Raw genomic sequence first — 27,092 nt, 5'->3', positions numbered from 1 at the left:
GAGCCTGTCTGTGTGTTCCACAGCCCTGGGCTAGAGGGTGGGAGTGGTGAGCGTGCGAATGGTGGTGGACCCCCCTTATTACAGTCCCTACCCTTGGAATAACAAGCTTTTGCTCACTTTTAATCTCTTTGCAACTGCATAGTCTTTAATCTGAGCTAGGGGTGTTATTAGGATTACCATGCCAGTGACACAGAACAAAGCTAATCGCGCTTGTCAGCCTGAGTCAGAAAAGGGAAGCTTTCGGGGAGGCGCCAGCAGCAGCTGGTTCCCCCCGCCTTCAGTCCGACCGCCTGTTTCTCATCTTGGCACCAGGTGCCAGCAGCTGCCAGCTGCAGGTAGGGCTTTCTTCAAAGATTTAGTTTGCCAATCCCATAAATTCTGTTGAATATACTTTATTTCAATGTTCTCTGACTGCAGTGCTGCAGTAGTGCAGCCCACAGCCTGTCCAATGTGCATCATGACATGGCACGTGCCCTACTACACTACTTCAGTATAAAGCAGATACCTGCTATCAGTCAAAAATGGGAGGGAAAACTTTCAGGCCCAAGAATTTATAGTGCGATTTAGCGAGTACCTGCATGATTTTATACCCCGACTGTTTATTTTGCTCACCTCCACGGCCTCTGAACAGGACCCCTCTTCATGCCATTAAGAGAAACGCTCAGATACTCGAGTTACAGGTTTATTGCACTTCTCAGACGGAAATACCTGCTGTTACGGTGGGGAAGCACAGGGGCGCTGAGGCTTCAGGGCTCCGCAGCCGCACCACGGCCTGAGGCCGCGCGGGCGGGGGGCGCTGCGGGCATCGGGTGAACGCAGAGGTGGCAAAGGGCTGTGCTGGCCACCAGCGGCTTGTCCTCAGCACAAGCGACGGACTCCAGCGCTGTGGTCTGACACCCTCCGTCCGGCAAATTCCCTTAAAAAAGAAGAAAACGCAGAAATAGCCAGCGAGCCCTACTGTAGTTACTGCTGCTTGGAAGCAGCAGCTGAAACAGCGGCGCTGGGGCACCGGGGCGGCGCTGCCCCGGCCTGTACCCGATTTTTCAGCCCGAGGATGCGTTTCGGCCGCCCCCGGCTGGGAGCCGCGGCCAGCAGGGAGCTCCACCCGGCCGCCTTCCCGGGCAGCCGCCGCGGCCCGTCGGGCACGGCGGCGGGGGGGTTCCCGCCCTTCCAGCTCCTCCCCGGGCTGCCCTTGCCGCCGGCAATCCGCGCCTCCTCCGCGCCGCCCTGCCCTCTCCCAGCCCGGCCCCGTTACTCGGCCCCGATGGTGCCTGCGCGTCCCGGCGCCCGGCAGCGCCTTTGCACGCTGGAGAGAGCCGTGCCCGCCTGGTCACACAGCGTGCAACTTCCACCTAACGTTTTAACCCGCTCCTTACGTGCCCCTGGAAATTCAGAGGCGGGGGAAGCGGCCTGGATGTGTTAGGCGTTGCAGTGGGGGGCCGCCGAGGCTGCCGCTCCCCGTCCCCAGAGGCTTTTCCAGCCCCCCGCGCGATGAAGCCCGGGTCAGCCTGGTCTGACCCGACGGCTGACCCTGCCTGGAGCCAGCAGCTGCACTGGGACCTCCCGGGTCTCTTCCCCACGGAACTACCCTGGAGCCCCGCTAGCAGGCGGCGTGGGTGTGGGCAGGGCTGGCGGGAAAAGCCGTTTCTCTTCCGAGGTGCCCGAGGGTCTGAAACCTTCCTGTTCTGTGCAGGGATGGGGACTGACCTACCCATGCTGGTACCAGCCGGCAGGTGGAGGTGGGAAACAGACTCTGGGACACGGGACCGGGGTGACTCAGTCTCCCACACGCACATGGACATTCCCATTAAAGTTTCAATTTCAACAAATTACTACTATTTTGCAACAACAAACACCTCAACAGCAAGTTCCGAGCCAGCTCCTGGTCCCAAAGCGAGTGGCCCTCGGACACCGGCATTGAGGGGAAGGCAGGGGAGCAAAGACACCTCCTTCTCCAGCAACCTTGACCCTGAAATGCTCGCAGGCCCTCTGTCCTCTGCCGCAGGCACCGTCCTGCAGGCTGCCCGGCCTGAGGTGAGCTGCCCGGTGCAGTTTCAAAGCCAGTGCTCAAGACCTGTGCCATAGGCAGGGCCGGGCTGGCGGCACCCGCAGCGTGGCCGCAGTGCTGCCAGCGCGGGACGGGGACCCGCCAGCCACCGCACCCGCCGTCCCTGCCGCAATGTCCCTCTGGAGGCCACACTGGGTGAGTGGCTGCAGCTGGGGGGCAGTGGGGACAAGAAGGAAAGACATCCCTCAGCACCTGCATTAATCGGGGATGTTTTTTCCCTGGGCTGGGAGGTATAACAGAGGTGGCGGCTGCTGCGCCATGCTGTTCGAAGGCTGCATCGTCCCCCGCGCTCCCCCAGGCTCAGGTTTCCTTTCTCTCCCCTCCGGAGCCGCTGGCTGGTGTCACGGCAGCCGCTGCCAGGCCCGGCCCTGCCCGCGTGGCAGGCACGGGCGCCCGCGTGGAGCCACCCCTCCTGCCGTGCGGAGCCAGCAGCAGCCAGGCCTCACCTCCCTTAACCCCGCCAACCTAAATCAGTTCAGCTGAAATTTTCCACTTGAGACACATGCAAGACAAAAATAGACTTCCAGGGTAGGTTGGGTTTGGTTGGTTTTTTTTTTCTTCCCCACTAGCTAGAGGAAAGCCAGACAGCACTTTGCAACATTTGCTTTTAAACCATCCTCCAGCTGCCTTTAGGGAGTCCCCATTGCATAGACAGCCTTACGGGGGGAACCCCTCGGGCCCCAGCAAGCCTGGCTCGGGGCATCAGCTCAGCTGCTGCTCCCCCCCGCAGCCCCAGCCCTTTGGCCCTTGAGGCTGAGTCCCACAGCGCAGTTTTTCCATGGTGCTGCTGTAGCAGCTGCTGGGGCTGGGTGGGATCCTGTGAGGGCGTGGGCAGGCAGAGGAGGGCTGGGCTGCCACAGGCAGGGGGAAAGGCAGGAAGAGCAGAGGGATTCCCATCTCCAGCTCAGCTCCCAGAGCAGAGTTTTATTTGGTGGCTCGTGAAAAAAAACAATCCACAGAGCAAAGCTGGCTTAGCTTAGCGCGTTTTGGCATGTTCTTCCTCTGCTCCTGCCAAATCCATTTTGCAATCTCCCTGGAGCGGGGCTCTCCCGTCGCCTGCGCTGCCGAAGGGCTGGACCCTCGCTCCAGTGGCGGCTGGCAGCCCCAGCACCCCTGCGCCCTGGCCCCGCTGTGCCCATAGCACACACCCACCCACACCCACCTCCACAAGCTGCTGGTGCTCTGCCTGCATGGCTGGGGTGCAGCTGCTCTTCCCATGCCCAAGGCCTTGAAGGATGCCACCTGCTCGGGCATTTCTGTGGGGTTTTTACCATGTCAAACCTCAATCAAGGCTGTTAGCAAGCTAAGAGGACTCATCCGCTGTCCGGCTGTTAAACGGCAGGCACATGAAGCCCAGCAGCACCCTTGCTGCCTGCTGCCCACACACACGTATCGCTCCGAACCTCTGTGCTCAGGACTCGATCTCCTTGGCTGCACGCACGTGGGGCTGCAGCTCTGGGTACCGGCCCTGCACAGCCACACGAAGTCACTCCTGGCCCAAGCCGTCACTAGCAACCATGAGGCAACCCCACCTTGCTCAGAGTGGGGAGTTTCTTTGACATCAAACCTCTGTTAAACCTGCAGGCCAGTTATGTAGGACGCAGCTCGAGCAGGAACAAACTCCTGCTCTGGTGCAAAACCCCAGAGGACGGCAGAGTCAGGGAAGTTTCAGAGGAGGGAGCTCTGTCTCACCTGCCAAGTGTCCTAACGTGCACTTGCGCAAGAGTAAAGCACCCATGGTGAGGTGGTGTTTGGTGTTCACAAGCCCCTGCGTGCAGGAATGCAGACGGTCTGCACGCAGAAGCCCTGCACCTTGGCCACGGCCAAGTGCGGGCCCGGCTGCTGAGCGCCTGGCATACTCTGCATCTGCCAGCCACAGCCGCACGCTCACCAGGACAGGGCTCAGCACTGCAGGGGACGTCTGGAGACGTGCTGTGGGCAGTGGGGCAGAAGAGAGAGGGGACGTGGTGCCACGGGCGCTCCCTGCCGTGCCGGAGCCTCCCACAGCCCATTACAGCACTGTTCCCCCTGAAGCAGCAGGTTTTCCAGGAGCTGGCGCAGGCTGAGCCCTTCTGCCCCAGGAGCCGCCCCTGGGGCTGGCAGGGCATGGGGAGAACCCAGCTGGGCTTGCTTCAGCTGCCTGTTCACGTATCACCACATTTTCTTTATATGTATGAATTTTTTTGCCTTTCCAGCGACTCTTTAAGATCCCTCAAACCCAGCCTGACATTGTTCCTTTGAGCTTCTGCGGTTTGTCTCACACTGATGCAACCTTAAAACAGGTTGTCTTGCAAGCTCCCTATTTATCCGTGTTCTACAGACACAAATGCTGGGCTTTGGGACACTTCTGTGGCACGTCCCTGTGACAGACATTGATAAACCAGTCACTTCTTTACCCAGTACAGTTCCCAGCTTCTCAGTGATTACACACTCAAATGAGATCTAAGGTTTTTCATTTCACTTCTAATTTTGAACCAAAGACCGTAAATCCCAGGAGCAGGGTTTCAGGTAAGGCGTGCAATGGAAGGGTGAAGTTGAGGACACGTGCCATGACATATAAAGCAGCCTTGTCTGGAATAGGCTAAGCTCACACTAGCTGAAGGCCCTGACAGTGTCACAAGGCATTGTTTCAGAATTAAGTAGACTGTTAATTCTTTCAAAGAAATTCAGCTTCTGCTTTAGGTTCTCTTGCCCAGTTGAGCAAACTGATAAAAGCAAGCAGCAGAATCGTAATGAATGCTCCAGATGAAAGCCTAGTGCCTGGCTTCATACCTAGTTCATAATTCATGTAAAGCTTCTGTGCTGTCTATAAACCATAGGACAGGATGAACAGAGACAGGCCTATTAAATGATTCTAGCTTTTGTGGTTTTCTCTTTTTTAAAAAAAACAGCAATCATGGGGTTTTGCAATAGATTTCCAAGAGGTCCTTTTGCTGTGGTTCACAGGCTGTCCTCTGCCTGTGGAAAAACAGTAAAAGAGGAGGATGACATGGTGGCTTGCCCATCTCCCTCAGGTGCCTCCGGAGCTGGCACAGGTTGTGGATGAGGAACCTTGTCTGTAGGCACTCCTGAAGGACGACAGATGCAGCCACCAAGCTGTCACCACCTGGGTCTGCTGTCGGTGCTTTCAGCCCACAGCAGAGACTTCTCCCACCCAGAGTGGAGAGGAGCTACTGGACACTCCCCATCGCCCTGGCAGAACGCAGGGCTGCTCTTGTGGCAGGCACCAAGGGAGCAGGGCCAGCCCTGGGGATGGGGCTGACACCTCCCACCTGCTCTACGGCCGCTCCTGTTCAGCCAGAGTCAAACCGGAGCATGTTTGGGAGTGTGCTGAGGGAGCAAGTCCTCAGCCTGGCAGAGCAAGTCTTGCAGAGGGGCTGGCACCCACAAGCAGGTCCCACAGACACCTGGGACAACCACAGGCTCCTCTCCTGAGTGCGATCGGAGCCATGTCCTAGGCCACAATTTAAAAACCCAAAAGGGTATATGAGTGTAGGAGACGGTGCTGGTGCTCCAGGCAGATGGCTGGCACTCCACGGGAATACTCAGCTCTTCCCGTGACAGAAGCAGCTGCGGGGCACACGCAGCCCTTCCAGGGCTTGGAATCTGACTTGTTGGCTCTTGTTCTTGAAGCCAGAGGGGAAATGGGGGGAAAAAGCGTTTGATAAACTGCTGGGGACAACAGTCTGTGAGCATTTTCTTTAAAGAAACACCTGCACCGTTTCCAGCACTTGCAAGCAAAACAAAACCTAAGGCCTGTGGCACTTCAATACTCGCAGGGAAGGCAAAGTAATGTTTAAAACCCCATCTAAACCCTTTCATTCACATCTTCCTAAAATGTGCCTAAGGCACATCCAGACTCCTGCACACTCTGAGTAAAAGCAAATTCCATAGAGTTCTGTTTATTTTGGTGTATTGCTCCCAAGGAAGCCCCCTCCTGGTGGGTGTAAAACAGGAAAACGTCACCCTAAACCAGAAGTCAAACTCAATATTAAAAGAGTGGCTGCAACATCCAAGTCAGGTCTGAGGAAGGGTTTGCTTCCCCCACATCTGGGCTTGCTCTGGCATACCGTAGTCCTCCAGCTCACCTCCTCCACCACCCAGGCAGCTCAGCCGGCAATGCTGACCCTGCGCAACCAAGCCTGCACTGCATAGCCCAGCTAACAGGGCAAGGAGGCTGGCGCCCACTGGACCACAGCTGCTTCCGCATGGGAGACAACTGGGGAGAAGACGTGAAGAGAAGCCCCATGCTTGCACCAGCCTCCCCCAGGGCAGGGGCTGATGGTTTACTTGCAGCAGAGGAGCTGGGAGGGTGCCAGGACATCCGGCGGCTGCAGCTCCTCTGAGCTTCAAGCAGCACCTCGCCAGACATGGGGATTAGTGTAACAAGCCGCCTTGGGAAGAGAGACCGAGACAGGCTGTACTTTCTTCCTCCTGCCCAAACAAAGCTGCCTGTGCAACATGAGCGTTTCCCGCTCGGGACCCACATAAACAGAGCACACGTGGCCCCTGCAGCCTTTCACCTACTAAACTGTTTACATATTTCACTCCTCGCTCTTTCACCCCACTGCAAACCAGTGCCTTTGTGCGTGTGTGCGCGCGCACACGGGTGTTGCATTTGGCAAGGCCATATGGTGTTTTCCTGACATATATTTGAAGCCAGATACATAATTGTACTGCTGAGAGATTTAAGATGAGAAAACCTTTCCAGGATATTTAAGCTATATAAATAATCGTAATAAAAGGCCTTTATAATCTGTATGCTTAGTTCTGACAAGCTCCTTGCTACTCCACTCAGTACAAAATATAGACAGACTGTGACTTAAGTACTTCTTCAGTAAACAAAACAGCAAATGAGTATGATAAATGGATATGTCTAGAGAAACAAATGCTTCTTAAAAATCCACTTAAACACATTTTTTATGGGAGCAAGAGAGGCTTTTAGAAATTATTTTAACAGGGAAAAGGTCTTGCCCTGATGCACTAAAAAAAGCAAAGAATTATGGCGAGATTTTCAAATCTGCCTAAGGGATTCAAGTCTCCAACTAAATCCAACAAAGCGAGCATCCAAATCCTATAAGCAGCCTCGAAAAGCCTCCTATCCATGCGCATAGGGCTGTGCATATAAAAGTATATACAGTTGCATGAGTAAAAGACTTAATATTTCTTTCACCAAAGCAATTACTTCAAGGGATTCTGAGTCTATAAACACATAGAAATGAGCTCCAGTGAGCTGCGGTATTTGAAAGAGTGCTTGATTGGTCTGTCATATGATCTAATCAATACTCATTGTTTATTTAACAAGAGTAAATTTGACCCAAAAGTTTCTAAGGCCTCAAGCTCTCCAACACCCTGTGCCAGCAGGATTATTATTTAAGGGCATTCACCCAGAGTTGCCAAATAGCTCCGCAGTAACCAAACAGACCCACACACCATTTGAGTTTGGCCTGGCCAGACCCTGTGCTATTAATAGTCATCCCACAGAGGGGAGAGGGGTCTGTGCATGTAGGGCCACACATAGTTCTGTTCCTAAAAAACATGGTTTTGCTGTCATCTGTGTCATCCTAATTTGGATCCATAAAGCCTCCTTCAGCAGGGGTTGCTACGCTGTGTTTCTTTAGTTTAACAGATACTTTCCAGAACGCTCTTATTTTTCACATAAACGTATGTTAGTGTGTCAGCTTTGCCTTCCATAGGCACGCTGACCAGGACAGTATCACTGATTTCACTATGACTGCAAGCATTCACAGCACCCTTAGCTGCTCTTATATGAAACCTGAGCCTTTAATTCATTGCACGTAAGGAAACAGATCAAAACTATGACAGATGGATGACATGTCAACGCAGCTCACACAGGGCAGAAAACACTGGGCTGGGAGAGAAGGGAGAGTCACAGCAGCTTTCGGAGTTCCCAGGACTTCTCCAGAAGTGAGAAGTCCTGGGAACCTGAAGCCCTTTGCTTGACTGAGGAGCAGGCAAAGCTTTCTGGAGAATTGTTACAGATGTTACCTGCTCCAGAGAGCTACACATTACAGCTTATAACATACACCGTCTCATGAGGTTGACCTGGATTGGAGAATAACATCAAAGCTTCCTGATCCGAAGGAAGCCAGAGGGCTTCCACCTCCCTCCTTTTGTCTGCACTCATGTTCCAGCACTGGTCCCAGCCAGCGCCCACTGTCAGAGGACGGCATCCACCACCTGTGCATCCAGGTTCGTGCAGCAGAAGGCTGAACACACAAGTAGAACAGAAGCGTGGAAAATGTGACCCACCTTATCTGACAAAGCCTTTTGTGGGCACAAGAACCCCCCAACCCTCACTCGCTGCTTTCTCTTCCACCCACACTCGCATCGATGCTGGAAATGTCCTTTTTTGGAAGGGCTCTGAAGACAGTTCCTGGTAAGCGCATGATCCTGACCACGCAGAGTGGGATGGAGCTGTTTTCTGGTAGCTAAAACTGTTCCAGCTGCAAAACAAACACATGTATACACACAGACGTTACAACATCAATGTTTCTTTTACAACTGGTGCCATCAAATAAATGCAGATGGTCTTCAGGAGTGCTTCTCGAAACCAACAACTAGGATGCAACCTTTCTTCTGGTAGAGATCTCTCTTTCACATTCAGCCTTTCAGTCCTTGCTCAAAACAGCTCACTGCACTGGATCAACTGCAGAATAACACCCTCTTTCTTTCTGCCCAATATCTGCATTTTCAGTCCCTAAACAAAGGGAGATGAAATAGTATTTTGCAAGAATCATTTTGGTCTGCCACTATGGCAGACCAGTTACTTTTCAACAGCACCTGTGAAAAGGCTTCATGGAAGTTCATGCTGAAAATGAACACATCAGTCAAGCTTCAGCTTGAACAGAGTTTACCTGCAAAACCCACCTCAAGTCATCTCAGCAACAGGAAAATACTAGAGAAGTGTTGAAAGTGAAAGAAAAAAAAACACTCACAAACCCTAACATTTGAAGGGTGGGTGTCAAGAGGATGGGATCGGACTCTTTTCAGTGGTGCCCAATGACAGGACAAGGGGCAATGGGCACAAGTTGGAACACAGGAAGTTCCACTTAAATATGAGAAAATACTTCTTTCCTGTGAGGGTGCCAGAGCAGTGGAACAGGCTGCCCAGGGAGGCTGTGGAGTCTCCTTCCCTGGAGACATTCAAAACCCACCTAGAGCTCCCTGCTCTGGGTGTGCCTGCTCAAGCAGAAGGGTTGGACAAGATGATCTCTAGAGGTCCCTTCCAACCACTACCATTCTGTGGTTCTGTGATTTCTAGAAGGAGGGAGAAATTAATGTCAGTTCTCTCCTGGGAGAATACAGCTGGTTATACACCAAACTTCTCCTGACCTTTTTTAAAATTATTTTTAAATAAAAGCTACACTTCTGAATCAGCTCTGAAAACCACAGAGATCACAAAGCCTTTGACCCCAGTCTTACGGCTAAACCCAAAGAGACAGACCCAGGGGCCTAAGAAGAGATTCATGGTAGACATTTCTAAAAACCCAGCAGAACAGAGCCACTGCCCCTCAGCAGCGCAAACCCAAAGAGATGGTGACAGTCGGCTGCCATGCTGCGTACCACATCGAGAGGGAATGAGGGAAAATGGAAGCTTCTGACACAGGATAGAGGCAACCAAGCTGTTCCCTTGGGCAGCTGCTCTAGGAGAGCCTGGTTCCATACAGGGTCTGAAACTGTTCCCCCCATCTCAATAGCTACAGTATCCCTTCTTCTCCCTTTCCCTTGTGCCCCTGTAAGATGCTCAACTTCTCCTAAATTTGAGTTCCCATCACAGTATCTCCACTCTCCTCATAGTTTTTCCCCAAGTCTCTTGGCGGCAAAGGGCATTCCGTGCCGTGTCCGAGTTGTGGCTGCGCACATGAACACCTGCATGCCAAGAGAGCAAATAGGCAAGCCCGAGCTCGCCCGGTCTGTCCCTCCGTGAAACTCTCCTCTGCCCAGCTGATGGTTCTGGTTGGCCTTGTAGTCACTCATGATGCGATCCACCTCACCTCACTCTGCCTGCTTTGTAGATTCACCCACCTGGGGTAGCTGTGCAGGCTCCCATTATCAGCACGGGAGATGGAGTCAACAGAGTTCAGAGTGCAATTAATCCCACATCAGGGAAAAATGAAATATGCCTGAATCCCGTGTTTTATATTACTAGCACTCCGCTGACTATAAAAAGAACTATAAAAACAGAAGCTTGTGTTATAAGCACCTAATCTTAGATGAACTCCACCCATAGTGGCTCTGGGTACGTTTATATCACTTTGCTATTTGAACCCAAGAACAACCTTGGGCCCAGGGTCAAACAGTGCAAACTGGCTCGCTTCCCAGCTGCTCACAAGAGTCCTTGGGAGCAGATGATTCGCACCCAAGAAAAAGATGAGGGGGAGCATGCCAACACACTTCCCACTTCCCAGGCCTCCTCGGCCTCCTGTGCCAGTGCACTCACCAGCACAGGCCACACTCCACAGCCCTCTGTGGCTGTTTTGCAACAGACGTGCGCCAACACATCTACACCCTTCCAGGCGTTGACCTTATCCAGCATCCCTCCTCACACCCCATGGAGAGGAGACTTTGGACCAGGGGGATGGCAGTCACAGGCAGGTCAGACTGATGAGGTCTTTACAAGGCTGCCTTCCAACCCTTTAACTCCAGCACATCACTCACTGGGTCCCCATCTCAATGGATTGGAGCATCGCCACCACCCTTTGGAGGCTGGCAATCACAGTAGTCGTGTGTACCATAACAAGTCACACAGGCTCAGTCTGCACCGCCAGTTCCTATCAGTAAAGTGTGCCCTGTCTACTCATGCCCTCTGCTTCTAGAACAGCTTCATGACGTCAGGGTGCCATTCTGCGTGTCACCTCAAATAGGGCCCACATGGTCCCTCCCCTTGTTACTGTGGCTCCTGCAGAGTGAACATCTGTGGGACCAAGGTGCAGCGTGTCTCCAGGGATGAGCTGCAGAGCAGAGGTGACTCTCCAACAGTGAGCTGCAAGACCAAAGTGCATATCTCCCATACAGGAATGAGGTGCGTGTCCCCAAAATGGAGCTGCAAGAGCAAAGTGAGCCACACAGGAGAATTCAGGGAGCAGGGAGATGCCAGCACCCGGCTGCCACGCAGGTGGTTGGCACAGGTTGCATCCTGCATAAGCTGGATGCAACTACACCACAGGGATCTGCAAAGTCCAAGAGTTTGGCACACCTGATGAAAATATTTGGGCAAGTTTTTCTGGTCATGAGGGCAACCCCATGGACAGGGGTTCCCTCCCTGTGGTCTCTGACAAAGCCAATGCCATCTCTGCACGTTGTACATTTGGAGAGCAAACAGGGATCTCCTCTGCAGCCCCTCACGTAGACCTGAGATCACAGTGGAGATACTTGCACTGAGCGGCACCAAAGGTGGCTTTCACAGAGGTGCTTGTTTTAAAAAATTTAAAGTAGTATCCCTCAATCCTTATATTGCTGCCAAGAGACTATCTGAGCAGCAAAGCTGTGACTCTCTTTAAATGAAACACAAGGCCTTGATCTCCACAGGTCCCTTAGTTCCTGTGACATCTTAAGGGAAAAAAAAAATCATTTACTAATTGCCAGTAGTTTGCTTAACAGGCTGCCAGCGGTGTGTTTTGTACCATGATGCCAAGGGCGTGGTATGTGAGCCAGGTATTTGGCAAGAGAGAGCAGTGGGATACGGGAAAGCTCAAGGCCTGCTGACACGTAGAGGAGCGTACTGGGTACAGGGAGCTGAATTGTATTGTATGCAGGACATGCAACCTGCATTTCTGCACCTGCATTTCCAATCCAGAGACTATTTGCTTGCTTGAATATAAATGAACAGGTATGCAGTGGGGGTGGGATCAAGTAGTAGCATCAACAAATTAACACTGCAGAAGCTATTAACATCCCTATCTCATCTGTCATATGGGGCTGAAACTAGTCGATAGTTCAAAAATTATTACAAGTAGATGGGTTTAAAGAAAAGAAGGACCTTTGTTCACATGACTCCTATCAAAATACCAATAACAGGAGGTATAGAAATCCTGTTAACTGTGTTATGAGGAAAGGCAAAGCTGTCCCTGCTGACTTCTGTACTGTGTTGATATGTCACATGAGATGCTCATGCCACACCACCATCTCACCTCCTTCACACCTCCAGGATTTAGCCCATCAGAGGGACTCTTGAAACGCAGCAGACATTAAGTCACTGTGTAACAAGTAAGTTCTGTTTTGGCATGAAAAAGCACACAAACATTTTTCGGATGCTTCCATCAGAAAAAACATTTATCTCATCATAGCACTCACAGGTGGCTTTGTTAGCTACCCAAACTCATTCTACAATGTTTAGAGGCTGTCTCTTTCTCATCTTACTGGCTGACAGCTCAGCTTCTAAGTATCTGATTTTGTTAGCAGAAATTCAGATTGATCAGTTAGGTTTTATACTAAATAGTTAAATAAATCATGACAGTGGGAAAACTCTGAATTAATAAATACACCATTCAGAGTGGTGGAACGCACAGACCCGTATGTCACCCTCGCAGAAAAGGTTCTCAGTTGTGTTTTCTGATATTTTCCAAGCTCTGTCTGCAAATAAACAATGCCGCTTTGCCATTCTCTTCCACAGCTCTCCAGAGGCATCCATGTTCTTGTGAGATGGCATATCTCCACGTCATGCATAGGACCCAACAATATTGTTCCACAGAACCACCAGCATTACACAAGTGAAGAAAGACCACACAAGACACTAAACAAAAATAAACACATGGTCACACCCTGTGAAGTGAAATAGGAAGCATGATCTACATGGAAAGAATCAACAAATCATTCCAATATTAACTCCTGATTTCCACTACGGAGAATTCCCAGGATTTCTTGGACCAAGACACGCAGCAAGTATGCAACTTGGCTGGTTTGAACTGACCAGACAGCCGTTCTGGCTGCCCTTCCAAAAAGATAGACAGGAAGCAGGGCTGTATCCGGTACCATCATCCTGTCCAGTGTCCTGAGAAGAAACACAGTTCTTGTGACGGCCACAGGACCTGAGGAAAGTTACGGTTGGCATACAGCCTGATCCTGCACTGAAGGAATTGAATATAAAACCTCTCACAATCTTTAGTGGATACTGAAGCAATCATTTACTCACCCAAGTTCTTTCTGCTCCGACTAAAATAACCATCTAGCCCACAGTCTTCCGTGAAACAGGTACACATCTAACGTCAGAGGTTAAAAGCACTCCTTGATGTCCCATCACAAGAAGTCAAAAACGGTTCTCGCTTATTAGTATGTAGAAGCCAAGAGTTTAGGGTAAAGGAGCACCTTAAAATGCCTTAATTCTACATGCCAAAGCTGAGATAAGCCACAGATAACAGAGCTGTACTTCTTAAGAGCAGGGTGAAATTCAGGAGGCTGGAGTTTCGCCTGACAGACTCAGTCCCTAGACTGCTGGACAGGACTGCAGTCACACAGCTGGCCAAGGATTTACCAGACGTCTTGCCAATTCTCTTCCCTAATTTATCTTCCCAACCTCATGACAATTCAGCTTTCCACATCAGAAGAGTATGACCTGCAGGCTGGATAAGTGGTTTTCTGGGAAATTTAGACTTAAGATATAGTATAATAGGCATACATAAATAACCCACAAGTGCTTAAAAGTAAAAAACCTAAACGTCTTCCCAACGAAAAACCCAGACATGTCCATTTTCCCCTGGGCGGCATAAAACCACATCCCCAGCTTCTCTGGGAAACTGAATGGAAAATACAAATATACGTGAACTGACAGCCATCCTTTAGCTGCCTCCAGTGATTGCCAGAGAAAATCAGTTTCACTGAAAACTACTCACTTCTCAAAAAGAAGTTTCTTTTACCTGTCCTAGGCTTTATTAAGGGTGTTTGAGGTTTTTTTTTCCCCTTGCCAGGCTGTCTCCTATGGCAGCAGTGCAAACATCAGCACTGCTAACAGCCTCTGAAGCATTCCAATGGACAGCGCTGAGCAGGCATGGCAGGACTGGCACTGCGGTGACTCAGGAACAGCACAAATGCTGCGGAGAAAAAGGGCCATGAGCGATACTGTGTAGTATGCACATACACAGAAACTGGGGTTAGTATCATGGAGGGCTGGGGAGGAACATGGCACTGCCAGCCAAACAGGACTTGCTCTGTCTGGCATTCAGACTGGTAAAGCAAACTAAAAGCCATAAACTGAAGTCTTAATGACAAGTAAGGTCTGGTTTTCACCTGGTATTCTAATAAGCAATTGCAGAATCAGGACAGAGCAGGTTTTTCCTAAGGCTGGGATGTGTGAGGAAAATGGGGTATGAAGAAGGAGGGAAAAGAACTTGGAGATAAAAAAGGAGACAAGCTGCTTTGTTGCTGATTATATGCTCCTCCTCCCCAGTTATCTGATAAGCTCTGCAACTGCTGTCTGAAGCCGCAGAGACACTTTTCCAATTATTAATAAATGAATGCAAGCAGTAGTAGGCGTGCCAGGGAAAACAGAACAGCCTCACACTGTGCAACCCTCTCTTGCCCTGAACTCACTGTCTGCTGCCTGTGGCCCTCCTTCCGCCCCCTCCCCATTCTGGGTTTGCTCCCTTCCTTCCGCCTCTCGTGTTCCCCAGCTGCCACTTTCCTGCCATTTCAGAGCTGCCTTTCCCTGGCCACCCCCTCAGCCTCAGCTGCTTTCAGACACCCACTGCATCGCTCTGCATATGAAAATGAGCTGTCACATTTTCCAGCCTCTGAAGCAGAGATTATTTTTGGGAGAGGTCGTTTCGACAGTTCTGCCCTGCAGTTCACAGGCAGATCACAGGACGGGCTGCATTTGTACAGGGGGAGAGGAAGAGGGAGAGTGCATGCAGGGCTCCTGGCTGCGCACTCAGAATGGACTGAAGGTCTGTGGGGGAACATGAAGGTCCCATGGGGTGTGGTAGTCAAGAAGCAGTTAAGTCTCCCTACTTCTGAGGGCTGCTCTTTCCCAACCCAAGGCCAGCTGCTAGCAATGCTGCTACAGGACATGCCACTGGGATGACAGTTGAGCCTGTCTGTGGAGGACAGGCACAGCAAAGCCTCCACTCCACTCACACAAAGTCCCTCACCCCAGCTGCATCCCCACCACCTCCAGGCTACCAGGCAGTTTCTTACAGAGCCTATACTCCCTGCCAAGGACTACAGTCAGCATCTAGACCTCATCTGAAGACCTGGCCTAAAGACCCCAAAGAGGCAAAGAGTAAGAGGATTTTGACCTACCAGTCCAGCCCCAGCCATTCTGTGCTCTTTGAGTGCAGCTGGGCAGTGTATAGTGTGAAACTTGCGGGGCCAGAAGGTCCTGTGGTACCTAGACAGTGCCAGCAGAAGACAAGCGCTGACACAATGGGAACAAACCCCAGCAGTGAGGAGACACTAATGCAGGAGGAGGGAGAATGAGCAGGAGGTTTCCCAGAAGAGCCAGACTGATGAGAACAGCAGCTACAGAGTGTTACTCTGGAAATTGAGGTTGAAACGAGCTGGTTAAAAGAAGTGAAGAAAGATGGCAGTTGAGGGGGCAGAGCTGGGAGCATCCTGGGATGGATTATCTGGCAGTGTTGGGGAAACAGATAGGGAGGATCCAGAAAAGACTGAGGAGGTGCCAAGGTAAGACTGGCCGAGGCAGTACAGAGCAGGCTCTGGCAGGTGCACAGGGAATGGCTGTGGGGAGAGGCTTTCATGGAGCGAAGGCAGCCCAGATGTCATGGGAAGGAAGGTGCATTAAGAAGTATTAAGAAGCAGGGTGTGTGCTAAGAGCATGAGATTGGCAGCTGGGAAAGGTGAGGTGTGAGGGCTAGTGGGGAATCACCACCAGAAGGGGTGCTGCGAGCCACCAGGGTGGACCTGCAGGACCTGCAGCCACAAAGGCAAAAGCCGAGTGGTCTTACCAGGAAGCCAAAGTGAGTATGGGCAAGAAGGTAAAGCAAGGCCAGGAGGAGAAAGAACTAAGAGCAGGAAAAGAACAAAGAAGAACAGGCCCCCCAAAGCAGGAGCTGATATTGTAAGCGAGCCCTTCATTACTTTCTCATAGCTAAATCATAGCGGAGTCCAGAAGTACCTGTCGGCATTGGGTCGCATCCTACGTCGTGTTGCATAAACTGAGAGAGATACGGCCAAAACTCCAAAGCATTTACAACAGCCTTGCTGAGCTTGCCCTGAGAGCGACCCTTACGATGCATCTAAAAGGCATGTGATCCAGCTCAAATACTGCTGTACTAATTTCTTCATCTTTCCATTTTAATATGAAAATAACTGTTTTCTTGAAAGAGCAGTTTACTACTTCTAGAAAATTACTGCAGAATCACCTTAATTTCCATGAGTAGTCCAGCACACACCTCCCACATCTTGCCAGAGCAAGCAAACTAAAAATGGTAACAGTACATTACAGACCTTTAGTTCATGTTGGCAACTGGATTTTTAACACTGAAGTTCTCATTCTATCAGTAAAACTTTTGCGTATATGCATTACATACATTTAAGGGTGAAAGAAATGACAAAGACCTGCCTAATTTTCTGCTGAGGTGCAGGTAGAAGTCCTTAGTTTTGTGAGGGAAGTTATGTATGTTATGTGTGTTATGTAGTTAAACTGTAACGCTGGTGCAACTTTTACAGATTTAGTTTTGGGTGCAATAATATGCTTTGAAAGATATTTCAAAATGTTTTAAATAAGTACAATTGCAATCACAAAAAACATAACAGAACACACAGCATTTCACCAAGAACTACTGTGTATTAGTCTTGCTGCCTTTATTTCAGTTGGAGCAGATGCAGACAGACACACTTATAAGACAAGAAGTGCCTTGCGTGACAGTTGCACCTTTTTACAAAGGAGAGGATGTCCCATGAATCAAGCAGCCATTCATCAACATTTTTCCTATTGATTTCAGTGGGAAACACACAGTATACACACTTTCTCCTGTTAAGACACCCAGAGATGTGGGATCCAGTGGGGTAACTTGTAAACAACTGTTCACTGCTACTAATGAAAAGTATCTGGATCACCCTGAAGTGAAATCTCTTTTGGGAACTCCTCCTTGGGAACTCCCTCTAGATAAGGCAGTCAAGCCAATCAGCGTCCCTGCAGGTGTGGCAGGGATCTCATAAATCTGGCCAAAAGGCAGGCAGACACTGGAGTTATGTAGCAGAAAAAGAAGATGGGAAGGCACAGATTTCCCTCTGTCAAGCGGCATGTTTTCCCAGACGTGACCATCATAGGCGTGAAGAGAGAGGGATCCTACCCCTGGCAGCCCAGTGCAGAGGGACACAGTAGGAGAGCGCATCCCACCAGCTACATATGGGGTACTGGTGTGAAGCCAAATAACAGAGTATCCAGCCGTACAATGTATCAGTGGAAATGCTGGAATTAAAGCAATACCAAAAAAATAAGAGTGTCCTCCTGACAATAAAATTATCACTTTTCTATCAATATAGAAGTCTGAACTAATTAAGAATTGGTTTAAATTATATTTTACTCTGTGCTCATGTTCTGCAATCTTTATATTCTCATTCTTCAGGCTGAAGAAACTGTTCATTTGTTATTCTTGCAGTGATTTCCCCCTGCCCGCTTTCAGACATAATTAAACATTCTGGGAGGTTTCCATGCAAGCTACAGGAGGGCACAACCTACAGTCAGACCCCTTCTGTCAATTGGGATCAGCTGACAAGGAGATGGAAAGAATGCTGCACCGCAACACCACTGAAAAGGGGAAAGATGGGAGGATGTATCTCAGAAGAAGCAAAAAAAGTAGAAAAACGCTCTGAGCGAACAAGGCTAGACTGCCGAGGAGGAGGAGGGGAGATCCCTGAGGTGAAGCTGAATAAACAAGAGAAATGGAACTGAACCATAATGAAGCATCAACAGTATTTCCAGAGCAGAGCAGCACTCTGGCACAAGCAGCACTGAACAGCAGCAGCCTGGCTTCTCAGGTGCAGCCACACACAGCCACTACTTCTGCTTTTATTAAAACTTCCTGAGGGGAAAAGAGAACCCGCCTTAAACTCTGCAGCGAGTGGATTCTATCAAACAGCTCTCGTCCTTCTGGAGCGCCGCAGACCGCAGTGTAACGTAATTAGCCGTGACCCAGCGAATTGGCAACTGCTATCCAAGCTAGCTGGCCCAGAAAGGCCCAAGGAGGCCGGGGAGGCCGCCGACCCGGCCCGGCCTCCTCGGGCCTCCCCCACCCGCGGCCTCGCTTCACCTCAGCCCGGCGGGGAGCAGCCGGATGGGTGGGGCCGCGACGGGGAGGCTGCTCCCCCCTTCTCTCCCCCCCCGCAGCCGCGTGACCTCATGCGCGCCGCCCCCGCCGCTCCCACCAGAAGCGGGGGGAGGGGAAGGGGAGAAGGGGGAGGGGGCGGCCCTGACTCAGCCGGCGGCAGGGACTTACCGTGGGCCGCGGACACGCCGCGCTGACACACCGGCCACGCCGCGGGGCAGCCGCCGATCACGCGCGCCGGGGCCGGGCGCTTATTGGTCGGCGACTCACACACCTTTGCCGGTGATTGGCGGAGGGGCGGCCGGCAGCCCCGCCTTCTCCTCCTCCTCCCGCCCCCGCGCGCGCGGGGCCGGGGCAGCCGCCACCTGAATGGGGAGCGGCGAACAAAAAGAGGAAAACCGGGACAGCGGGCGGAGAGCGGCGGCGCGGCCAGTCTCGGCTCCCCGCCACCGGCCGGTGGTGAGTGATCGGTACCGCCTCGCCCGGCCCGGCGGGGAGGGCGACCGGGGCGTCCCTGGACGCGGGGTGTCGGGGAACCCCCAGGGTTGTGGGGGGGCGGTGGGGGTAAACGGGATGTCCCGCGGCGAGGAGGGAGTCCCCGGGTGGGGAGCGGCGGGACGGAGGTCGGTCGGACCGACGCGGCGGCTCGAGGAGGTGAGCCGCGGTGGGGCTGGGAGCCCACACACCCCCCCACCCCAGCCCCCCGGGGCGGGGAGCGGAGCTGCCGGGAACCCGCTGGCACCGCCGGCCCGGCGCCGCGCAGCCCGCCCCGCCCGGGGGAGCGGCGTGGGCGGCGGGCCGCCCGGCCGCGTGTGCCAGGCGGCGGCGGGAAAGAGGGAACCGGGGGCATCCCGGCGCGGCGGGGAAGAGCCAGCCGCAGCCCCCCCCCCCCCCCTTCCCCCGGCGGAGCCGAGCCGTGGGCCCTCCGCTTCCCTTCCCCCGTGGCGGGAGGCGCCGGGTGTGTCGGCGCTGATCCCCGCCCGCCGTGAGGGGAGGTGGCGCGGCGGGCTCGGCTCGGCTCCCCCGGCCGGGCTTTCCCCGCCCCGCGGAGGCGGTGGCTGAGGCGGGCGGGCGGGCGCCCTTCCTGAGGGCGGGGGCGGCCGCGCGGGGGAACTGGGTGAAAGGTCGGCGCGCGGCGCTCCCCACACCGCCGAGCAGGCGCTGATCACGCTTTGTTCACATGCCCCCGCCCCCCGCGCCGCGCGCTTCATCGGCGCCCGGGAGCCAATAGGGGAGGGCGGGGGGCGGGGAACGCCAGCGGGGTGCTCTGAGGTGAGGGTGGCGCGCGCCCAACGGTCGGGGGCGGGGCCCGCGACTGCTCCCCGCCCCCCCCCCCCGCTGTGGGGCTGTCGGTGACAGACGGGGCTGGGCTCGTTAAAACGATGCGTCTTACCCGTGACGTGGGCTGCCCGGAGACGCGGGTTTCCCGCCCGCACCGGCTCCGCTCGGCGGGGCGGGGCGGGGCGGGTGGAAACGGCCAGCAGCGCGGCGGGCAGCGTCCCTCAGAGATCGAAAGCTGCCTGAGGGATGACGGTGGAACACAGAGCTTAGGAGGCTTTCTGCGTGGGCTGGTTCCCGTGTGGTGGTTGGTCAGATGGTGAATATACATATTTCACTTCTCCAAGTTGGTGACCTTCCTTGCGTGTGTGTGTGAGAGACTTTTTTAGTATTTTCTGGAACATTTTGGTAGCTAATACCTTCTGAAGAAAATGTGCATCAGTCCCAATATGGTCCTTTCTCGTGTGTCAAAATAAGCACAATACCGAGGACTGTGTTTAAAGCAAAAATGGAAGGAGGGTGGGATGGGGGGGAAGGTGTGGGGTTTTTTTGGTTGTTGTGTTTTTTTTCGTGATGATTTTTGTTGAGCTTCCAGACACAACACTTGCAATATGGGATAACTTGAACTGTTGCTTAAGATTCGGGAGGGAGTCCTTTTGTCTCAATATATAATCTTCACCAGATGGCCAGATTTCCCCACTTACAATTTCAAAGAAATATTATGTAAATAAGAAAGAGGGCAGGAAGATAAGGCATATAGCCCATGCGACCAAGTATATTTATTTTGCACAAGTTGTTTTCTTTGGTTTTTATGATGCCTTCTTGTAAGTAACTGCAAAATATTCAAACTTAGAATCAGGTTTAAAGTCTCCTTTTTTTTTTCTCTAACCGGAACAGAAAGAAGAAATGGAGATGATGACTGAGAAACACAGAGATACTAGGTATTTCTGGAACAATACTCCTGAAAAATGCGATTATGAGGCTGTAGAAGCCCTTATTTCTATGAGTTGCAACTGGAAAACAGACTTCAAAAAACATGCAGAAATGAGACCTATAACTCCAGCATCTGATGTGTCAGAAGAGAGCGACGACACTTTGCTTCCTGGAGCAGCGGACTTCAATGCGATACCAGCATTTGTAAGTTGTTTTTTTTTTTTTAATTTGTACATGCGGGTGCTTGTTTTTAATAATTAGTGTGGTGATGTGTTGGTAACATGCCCCTCCCCTTACCATGTCTGTTTCCCCATACAGTGCCTGACCCCCCCCTACAGCCCTTCTGACCTGGAGATGTCACAGGTGGTCCATCCGGGGGCACCAGTGCCTGCTGCAGTGCTCGGCAAGTCAGCGGCTGAGGCTGCCAAGCCTCCTCTGGCTGCACTTCGGAGAGAGGCAGAGAGGCCTCAGGCAGCCAGGCCTCTGAAAGCTCAAGCAACAAGTGTTATCCGCCACACGGCTGATGCCCAGCTTTGTAATCGCAAAACCTGCCCGGTGAGAACAGCCAGCGTGCTGAAATACCAGGACAGTGTTTCGAGGGAAGCAAACGGTAAACAAAGCACGGAAGCAGAACACGCGGTGCGTTCTGCTGTGGCGCCGAGCAGAGCCGGTGAGGAGAGCGGTGACCTGCCAGTGGCAGAAGGAAACACCACAGACCCAGCTGTCAGTCTGGTGCCCTCGACAAAGCCCTCTGTCAGCAGGCACCACCCTGCCCCTGGGTCGGCACAGCAGTTGTCATCAGCACCACCATGCCCCGCCCAAGGCAGTGGAGCTCCCCCCGTGCCCATGATTTGCCAGATGGTGCCGCTGCCCGCGAACAACAATGTTGTGACAGCCGTAGTGCCCAGCGCCACGCCCAGCCAGCAGCCAGCTCTCTGTCAGCCCATGGTCTTCATGGGCACCCAAGTTCCCAAAGGCGCTGTTATGTTTGTCGTGCCCCAGCCAGTTGTGCAGAGCACAAAGGCTCCCATCATTAGTCCAAACGGCACGAGACTCTCTCCCATTGCCCCTGCCCCTGGCTTCGTACCTTCTGCAGCAAAAACCACTCCTCCGGTCGATTCTTCAAGAATAAGAAGTCACATTTGCAGCTACCCAGGGTGCGGGAAAACCTACTTCAAGAGCTCCCACTTGAAGGCTCATGTCAGAACACATACAGGTTGGTTACTGTTGCTGAGTGTTAAAAATTAATGTAGAAAACTGTGGCTCTATATGCAACTTGTTAAGGTTCTAGCGATTACAGGATTTGTTCATGGAACAAATTGCGGGGCAGCGATGAAATACTTCTTTTGCCAGCGTGCGTTGTAGTGCTGCCTAGTTGCTGACAGGAAATCTCCCGGAGGGGAAGTTGACTCAGCAGTTTGTTTGTGCTGGACTTGCTCTGTGTCAGAAGACATTCAGCAGTGCTTCTTATGGGTGTGGAAGCGAGGCCTTGCCCGGTGTAGAGTGTGCTTTTCCAGAGCTAAAGGTGCCTTATTAGGCTTCTCCACAAGAATGCCTTTGTCAGAAGTGGGTAAAACTTAAGAGAGATTCTTTTATGAAAGAATATAAGGATCCACTCCAAATTATTCCTACCTTGGTTACTTTAGAGTAGCTTCTCCACACCTCAGCTCTGAATCGCAGTAGCAGAAAGAGCGCATGTATCTGCACACGGGCTCACAGCGTGGTGCCAGAGCTCGGTTACGTAATGTGTTACTGCAGCTTGCGTTTCAGAGGGAAGTTTTGGGCAAACGAAGTCGTCGTAATCTCATTCATGCAGAGCTGCGAGTTAAAATCGTCTCTCTTGAGGCATAAAGAGCTTCTCAAACTATTTGGTTCCAGAGAATTGTTAACCCTTTGTACTACTTAGTCTTGAATATAGTGAGACTGTGTGTTTAAATACTGATATATAACAATATTGGGATATACAACTTTTCACATTTCATATATATAAAAATAATATTAATGTGGATTTTTGGCTGAACCATCATAATAGAAACTTTTCTTTAAAAAGGTCAAATCCTGCCAGTCAAGGCAGTAGTGTCTGTTGCTCGGTTAGTACTCATGTTTTTATTTTTTCTTTGTCATCTTCTTTTCTCTTAGGAGAAAAGCCGTTTAGTTGTAGTTGGAAAGGCTGTGAGAGGAGGTTTGCACGGTCTGATGAACTGTCTCGCCATCGCAGAACGCACACCGGTGAGAAGAAGTTTGCCTGCCCGATGTGCGAGCGACGGTTCATGAGGAGTGACCACCTAACGAAGCACGCGCGTCGCCACTTGTCAGCTAAGAAGTTACCGAACTGGCAAATGGAAGTGAGCAAGTTAAACGATATCACCGTGCCGCCAGCATCTGCGACCGCACAGTGAAAGGACGACTTCTGAAGGCGGTGGAATTAACTGTTGTTGCTGGGATGTGCCGGTTAAAAAAAAAAAAAAGGCTTTTGCTCCCGGTCTGTGGTTCTCCCGCTCTGGCTGCTGACAGTGGTGCAGCAGGGAGGCAAAGGCAGCCACAGAAAATGTGGCTGGGAGAACTGGTGGCTGACTGGGAATAGCGGGTGTCTCTTGCACTGGTAAGGAGAGAGAGAAAGGGAAGGCACTAGAGCAGAGCAGCACACATTGTGCCAGCTTTGAATTTTGCATTTATACTCTAGATCAGCCACGCGTGTTACCGAAGGTGTAGCTGCTGACGCTTGAGACCAACTCTGATTTTTAACTCTCAGTTGTCGATCTGCAGTACAGCACAGACTAGGAAGGCGGCAATGTACAGACGCGGGCTCGAAAGCCCAGAACACCCCTGCATAAGATAATCTGAATTGGTTTTCCTACTTTGGCCACCTTTTCTTGGTAGGAATCTTTTCCTCTGTTGTGGAGACATTAGACCCGTCCTCCTGCGCGGGGTGTTTAATGTACCCCACTTTATCCTGCTGTCCGGGGGGGCCTTTGCAGGGGTGCTCGGGGCACCCCCGGGGCAGTGGTGGGGGTGGGAAGGTTTCTGAAGCCTCATTAGCTTTGTAATATTTCCCCAGCTTCTTTGGCAAGCTTTGTGGTTATTACAGTCGGTTGTACCTGGGCATTGTACGGCGCTTCGCTTTTGTGTTGCTTACAGTTTCCTTTACACCTCCTCACGGTTCTGTACCACCGCATTTTTCGTGAATGGATATGGTGCACTTTTAAGAGAAACATTGTATCTGTAAACTGCTCGGGGTGATTAAGGAAGAAAACCAAGAATTTTAGGCTTCTTAATCATGTTATTCTTTGAAAGGCGGTTTATACTAAAAATGAAATGGCTATTTTATGTATTGTATTAAATCAGAAAGTTGTGATTCGAAAAGTAAAACGAGGCAGCAAAGACACCAGCTTAGGATTGAAACTGTAGCTTTTGTTGCAAATAATGCATCAACTTTTGCTATTTCTATTTTATCATGTTATGTTGAGGACACATATCAGAAAGTGAACGGTTTGAAAATAGTGTATTAGATACGCTTTTTTGTGACTACTCTGAAGATTTGCACATTTCTTATGTTGTACTTTATACTTTGTTTACAATAAAGCCACTTTTCTTTAATATCAACCTCCCTTTTCTTTCTCCATAGTAGATCTTATCCCTTTGCGAGGAAAATAGCCTCAAAACAAAGTATAGTGTCTGTCAACATGTGTCCTGAGCAATGAAATGCTGTGTCTTAAACTTTGACAGCTTTTTTTTAATCTCTGTAAAGCCAACAGGAGTGGACTGTCAAGTCTGCAGAGTCTGTTTTGGTTTGGGGGTTTTTCCCTCACTCTGCATCCTTGCTCTCCAAGCACCCCAAAATAAATGTGCTTATGCGGGCTGTTGGAACACTGGTGAAAAATCCTTCGTTTTTTCTTGGTGATGGAACCGCACCATGTTCCCCACGGCCCAGCCCTCGGGCAGAGGTGGTGGCTGCCACCTGGGGATGCAGACCCCTCCGTCGCATCGCCAGCACCGGCAGAGACGGGCGCTTACTGTGGCTGTTCCTCGGGGTGGGGGTTTGCCTGCCCCCTTAGGCTGGGTCTATTGGGCTGGCTCCTGGGGGGAGGAGGGCAGGGAGGTGAGTGAGGCCCCGGTCCCGTTGGCAAGGCCCTCCTGCCTCGTGTGCTGTGCCCTGCCTGCAGGGATCCCCAGGTTTCACAATCCTGTGGCGCTGACTCACTGCCCTGCCCTGCCGGCTGTTTGGGATGGGGCACTCCTTACCTTATCCTGTTTGACGCAGTGCCCTGCGTAGGGAGAACTTGAGTCATTGCCCTTGTTCCAGAGGGAATGCGGCATCATAGCCCAGTGCAAGAGGGACACTTCCCCAGGAGCACGAGCCCCACTGCCATCTTACTTCAAGGTCTTCTACATTCCCTGAGCATAAGATCAAATGCTCCAGCAGCTCTGGGTCTGAAACCCACCCATGTCTGCAACTAGCCGTTGGACTAGGAGGCCGGGTCCCCCCTCCAGCTCTGGCACGCTGAACCTTGAATCCAGTTTTGTGCCATGGCCCTACATAAGGCAGGCATAAAGAAAGGGCCGCCCCATCGTTACCCTGCCCAACTGCAGCTCTCCTCGGCAGCACACGTGGTGGGCCCCGAATCCTCTCTAGCTCAGCAGGGAGATGAACTTAAATCTGACTTCACAGGCGAGTGCTTTCAGGCTGCCATGCAATAAAAGGGGAAGAAAGGAAGTTTCTGCACCACGGCCATCTCTGCTGCCTGCGTTTTCTGAAGAAACCCGTCTGCTGGTGCTTTTTGTGCAGCATCCTGCTCTGGATGCCGCTGGCGGCCCTGCTGGGGAGGCTGCGCAGGAAAGCCTCTTTCTGGCATTGCAGTGAGCTAAATAAAATAGAGTTTCTCCCTCTAAAAATGGAATTTAAGAGTAAGAAGGGCACTTCTGACTGGTTCCAGCTGAAGGAAGAGCCGTAATTGTGAATTTATCTCCCATGCCATTTTTTAAAGCTTAACCGTGGAAGCCAACCAGAAATTAAACCAGCCATTCAGGGGGTTAATCCAAGTCTAACCCAAAAAATGTAGTTGAAAGGACATTATTAGACACCTTCTCAATGCTGACTTTATTGCGCAGTCAAATTTGGTTGCATAGTAGGAAGCTTAATTTTTATGAATTTTCTACAGATTTCTGGGAATAATAAGGATTTCCTTACTCCTCTACCAAAAACACATCTTGCCTTTTGTCGTCCCATGTGGGTTCAATCACGAAGCCAAACAGAAACGCAAACGAAAACACTCTCAGCACACCCCCACGATCAGTACGTGGATGCCAACCGTGGCGGGTGCTGGCTGCAGCGGAGCCTGCCGCGGTGGCCGCTGCTGTCGTTTGCCGTGCAGGCACCCAGTGCCGGGAGCCGATCCGAAGAGATCCAGGAGATCAGCATATATTCTTGGAAGCAGATTTCAGAAGTTTCTATAAACCCTTCATGTTGCTGCTTAGCACTGGTCTCCGACGTGATGTGCAAGCATAAAATGGATGCCACAGGGGTGACATCGATTACACGGGTTGGAGCAGGCAGGCAGGGAAGAGCAGGGTGGGTCTTGCCACAAGGTGTCCTGGGAAAGGAGAGAGTAAGCCCCTGTGTTCAAAGCAAAGTGATATACCCCACTCTTGATATGCCTACTCTGCTGATGGGTGCTGGAGGAGACAGGGGAACCGTTTGGGGGGCAGAGGGTGCCTGTCTGCCCCAGGTGTTGCACCAGCAGCTTGGTCCCGCCGCAGGAGGAGCAGCAGGGCCCAGCAGGGCTGAGCAGGACTTGTTGGGGGGCTCGGGGTCTGGTTATTCCACCCCCCTGGCTAAACCAGCCTGGATGAGCGATGGGGGACTGTGGGGCTGGGGCACCCTGCACGTGCCCTGGGTGTGCCTTTCCCAGCGCTTGGGGGTTTTAATCTCTTCAGAGAAGATGGAGGCAAGGCTGGAAAAAGCGAGCATTTTCTCTCGTGGTTTGGAGAAGAAAAATTTCCATTATAGCAGGAGTATTTGTGGAAGGCCTAGATTCTCTGTGAGTGAACTAATATGTACTTTAAAAGAAAAGGAGTCCTGAGCTGGGGCAGCTTGTCTGGAGCCACAGACACAGCTAAGACGAGAACCAGGGCAGCCTGTCTACCCATCCCGCCTGGAGAGAGCTTAGCCTTTTGAGCTTTACCATTCAGCCAGCCTTAACCAGCTGGTCCTGTGGTCCTGGCAGAGGGTCCAGCTGGCCTCGGTGACAGGGTGAGTGCCACAGTGCAGACGTGTCACAGGCCTGAGAGCTGAGAGGAAGGGCTTTATCATGGCTGGCACACCGCAGGCAGAGGCATCAGGTATTCCCCTGGCAGCTCCCCATTTTTACTGTAAATAGATGATTCATTTGTCTGCTTTGGTAACAAACTTTGATCACCAAGGAAACACTCGCAGGCTGTCAGAAAAGTTAGAGCACAAAATCAGGTCAAGAGAAATGATGAATGAATGAGTATGTGCATTATGGGCTCAGGCTTCCTGCCTTTCTGTACCACAGACTTTCTGCACAAGTCTTTGCTTTTCCTGAAGC

General features: G+C 51.8%; 1 protein-coding gene and 1 long non-coding RNA gene across 9 annotated transcripts; one reads left to right on the top strand and one right to left on the bottom strand.

Annotated features, from left to right (window-relative positions):
* Nucleotides 1-669: 669 nt before the first annotated feature.
* LOC142053634 (uncharacterized) lies at nucleotides 670-18,574 on the bottom strand. 4 transcript variants are annotated; one of them, XR_012659285.1, is made up of 5 exons: nucleotides 18,487-18,543; nucleotides 13,945-14,118; nucleotides 12,603-12,824; nucleotides 8,342-8,535; nucleotides 670-916 (listed from the first exon to the last, which is right to left on the bottom strand). It is a non-coding gene; the product is annotated as an uncharacterized LOC142053634 (long non-coding RNA). The 4 variants fall into 4 exon arrangements; XR_012659286.1 differs by lacking the exon at nucleotides 12,603-12,824; XR_012659284.1 differs by lacking the exons at nucleotides 12,603-12,824; nucleotides 13,945-14,118 and having other exon boundaries at nucleotides 1,036-8,535; nucleotides 18,487-18,574.
* Nucleotides 18,575-18,666: 92 nt separating this feature from the next.
* On the top strand, nucleotides 18,667-24,123 carry KLF10 (KLF transcription factor 10). 5 transcript variants are annotated; one of them, XM_075085551.1, is made up of 4 exons: nucleotides 18,667-18,774; nucleotides 20,491-20,730; nucleotides 20,845-21,742; nucleotides 22,666-24,123. In XM_075085551.1, exons 1-4 carry the CDS (start codon nucleotides 18,685-18,687, stop codon nucleotides 22,923-22,925), a joined length of 1,488 nt encoding a protein of 495 aa, XP_074941652.1. In that variant the 5' UTR covers nucleotides 18,667-18,684; the 3' UTR covers nucleotides 22,926-24,123. The 5 variants fall into 5 exon arrangements, with proteins under 5 accessions (XP_074941652.1, XP_074941651.1, XP_074941653.1 ...); XM_075085550.1 differs by having other exon boundaries at nucleotides 18,685-18,775; nucleotides 20,486-20,730; XM_075085552.1 differs by lacking the exon at nucleotides 18,667-18,774 and adding an exon at nucleotides 18,872-18,969.
* Nucleotides 24,124-27,092: the final 2,969 nt, after the last annotated feature.

Source organism: Phalacrocorax aristotelis, chromosome 2, assembly GCF_949628215.1.
Source record: "Phalacrocorax aristotelis chromosome 2, bGulAri2.1, whole genome shotgun sequence".
NCBI classification, from domain to species: Eukaryota; Metazoa; Chordata; class Aves; order Suliformes; family Phalacrocoracidae; genus Phalacrocorax; species Phalacrocorax aristotelis.
The sequence above is the reverse complement of the archived record's forward strand: the minus strand, read 5'-3'. Positions and strand labels throughout refer to the sequence as shown.

Bases quoted from the DNA above. Each gene is read 5' to 3' on its own strand.
- KLF10 (XM_075085550.1), top strand. From the start codon at position 18,685: ATGGGGAGCGGCGAACAAAAAGAGGAAAACCGGGACAGCGGGCGGAGA. The intron at 18,776-20,485 runs TGAGTGATCGGT...TTCTCTAACCGG, and splicing joins TCCCCGCCACCGGCCGGTGG to AACAGAAAGAAGAAATGGAG. The intron at 20,731-20,844 runs GTAAGTTGTTTT...TTCCCCATACAG, and splicing joins TCAATGCGATACCAGCATTT to TGCCTGACCCCCCCCTACAG.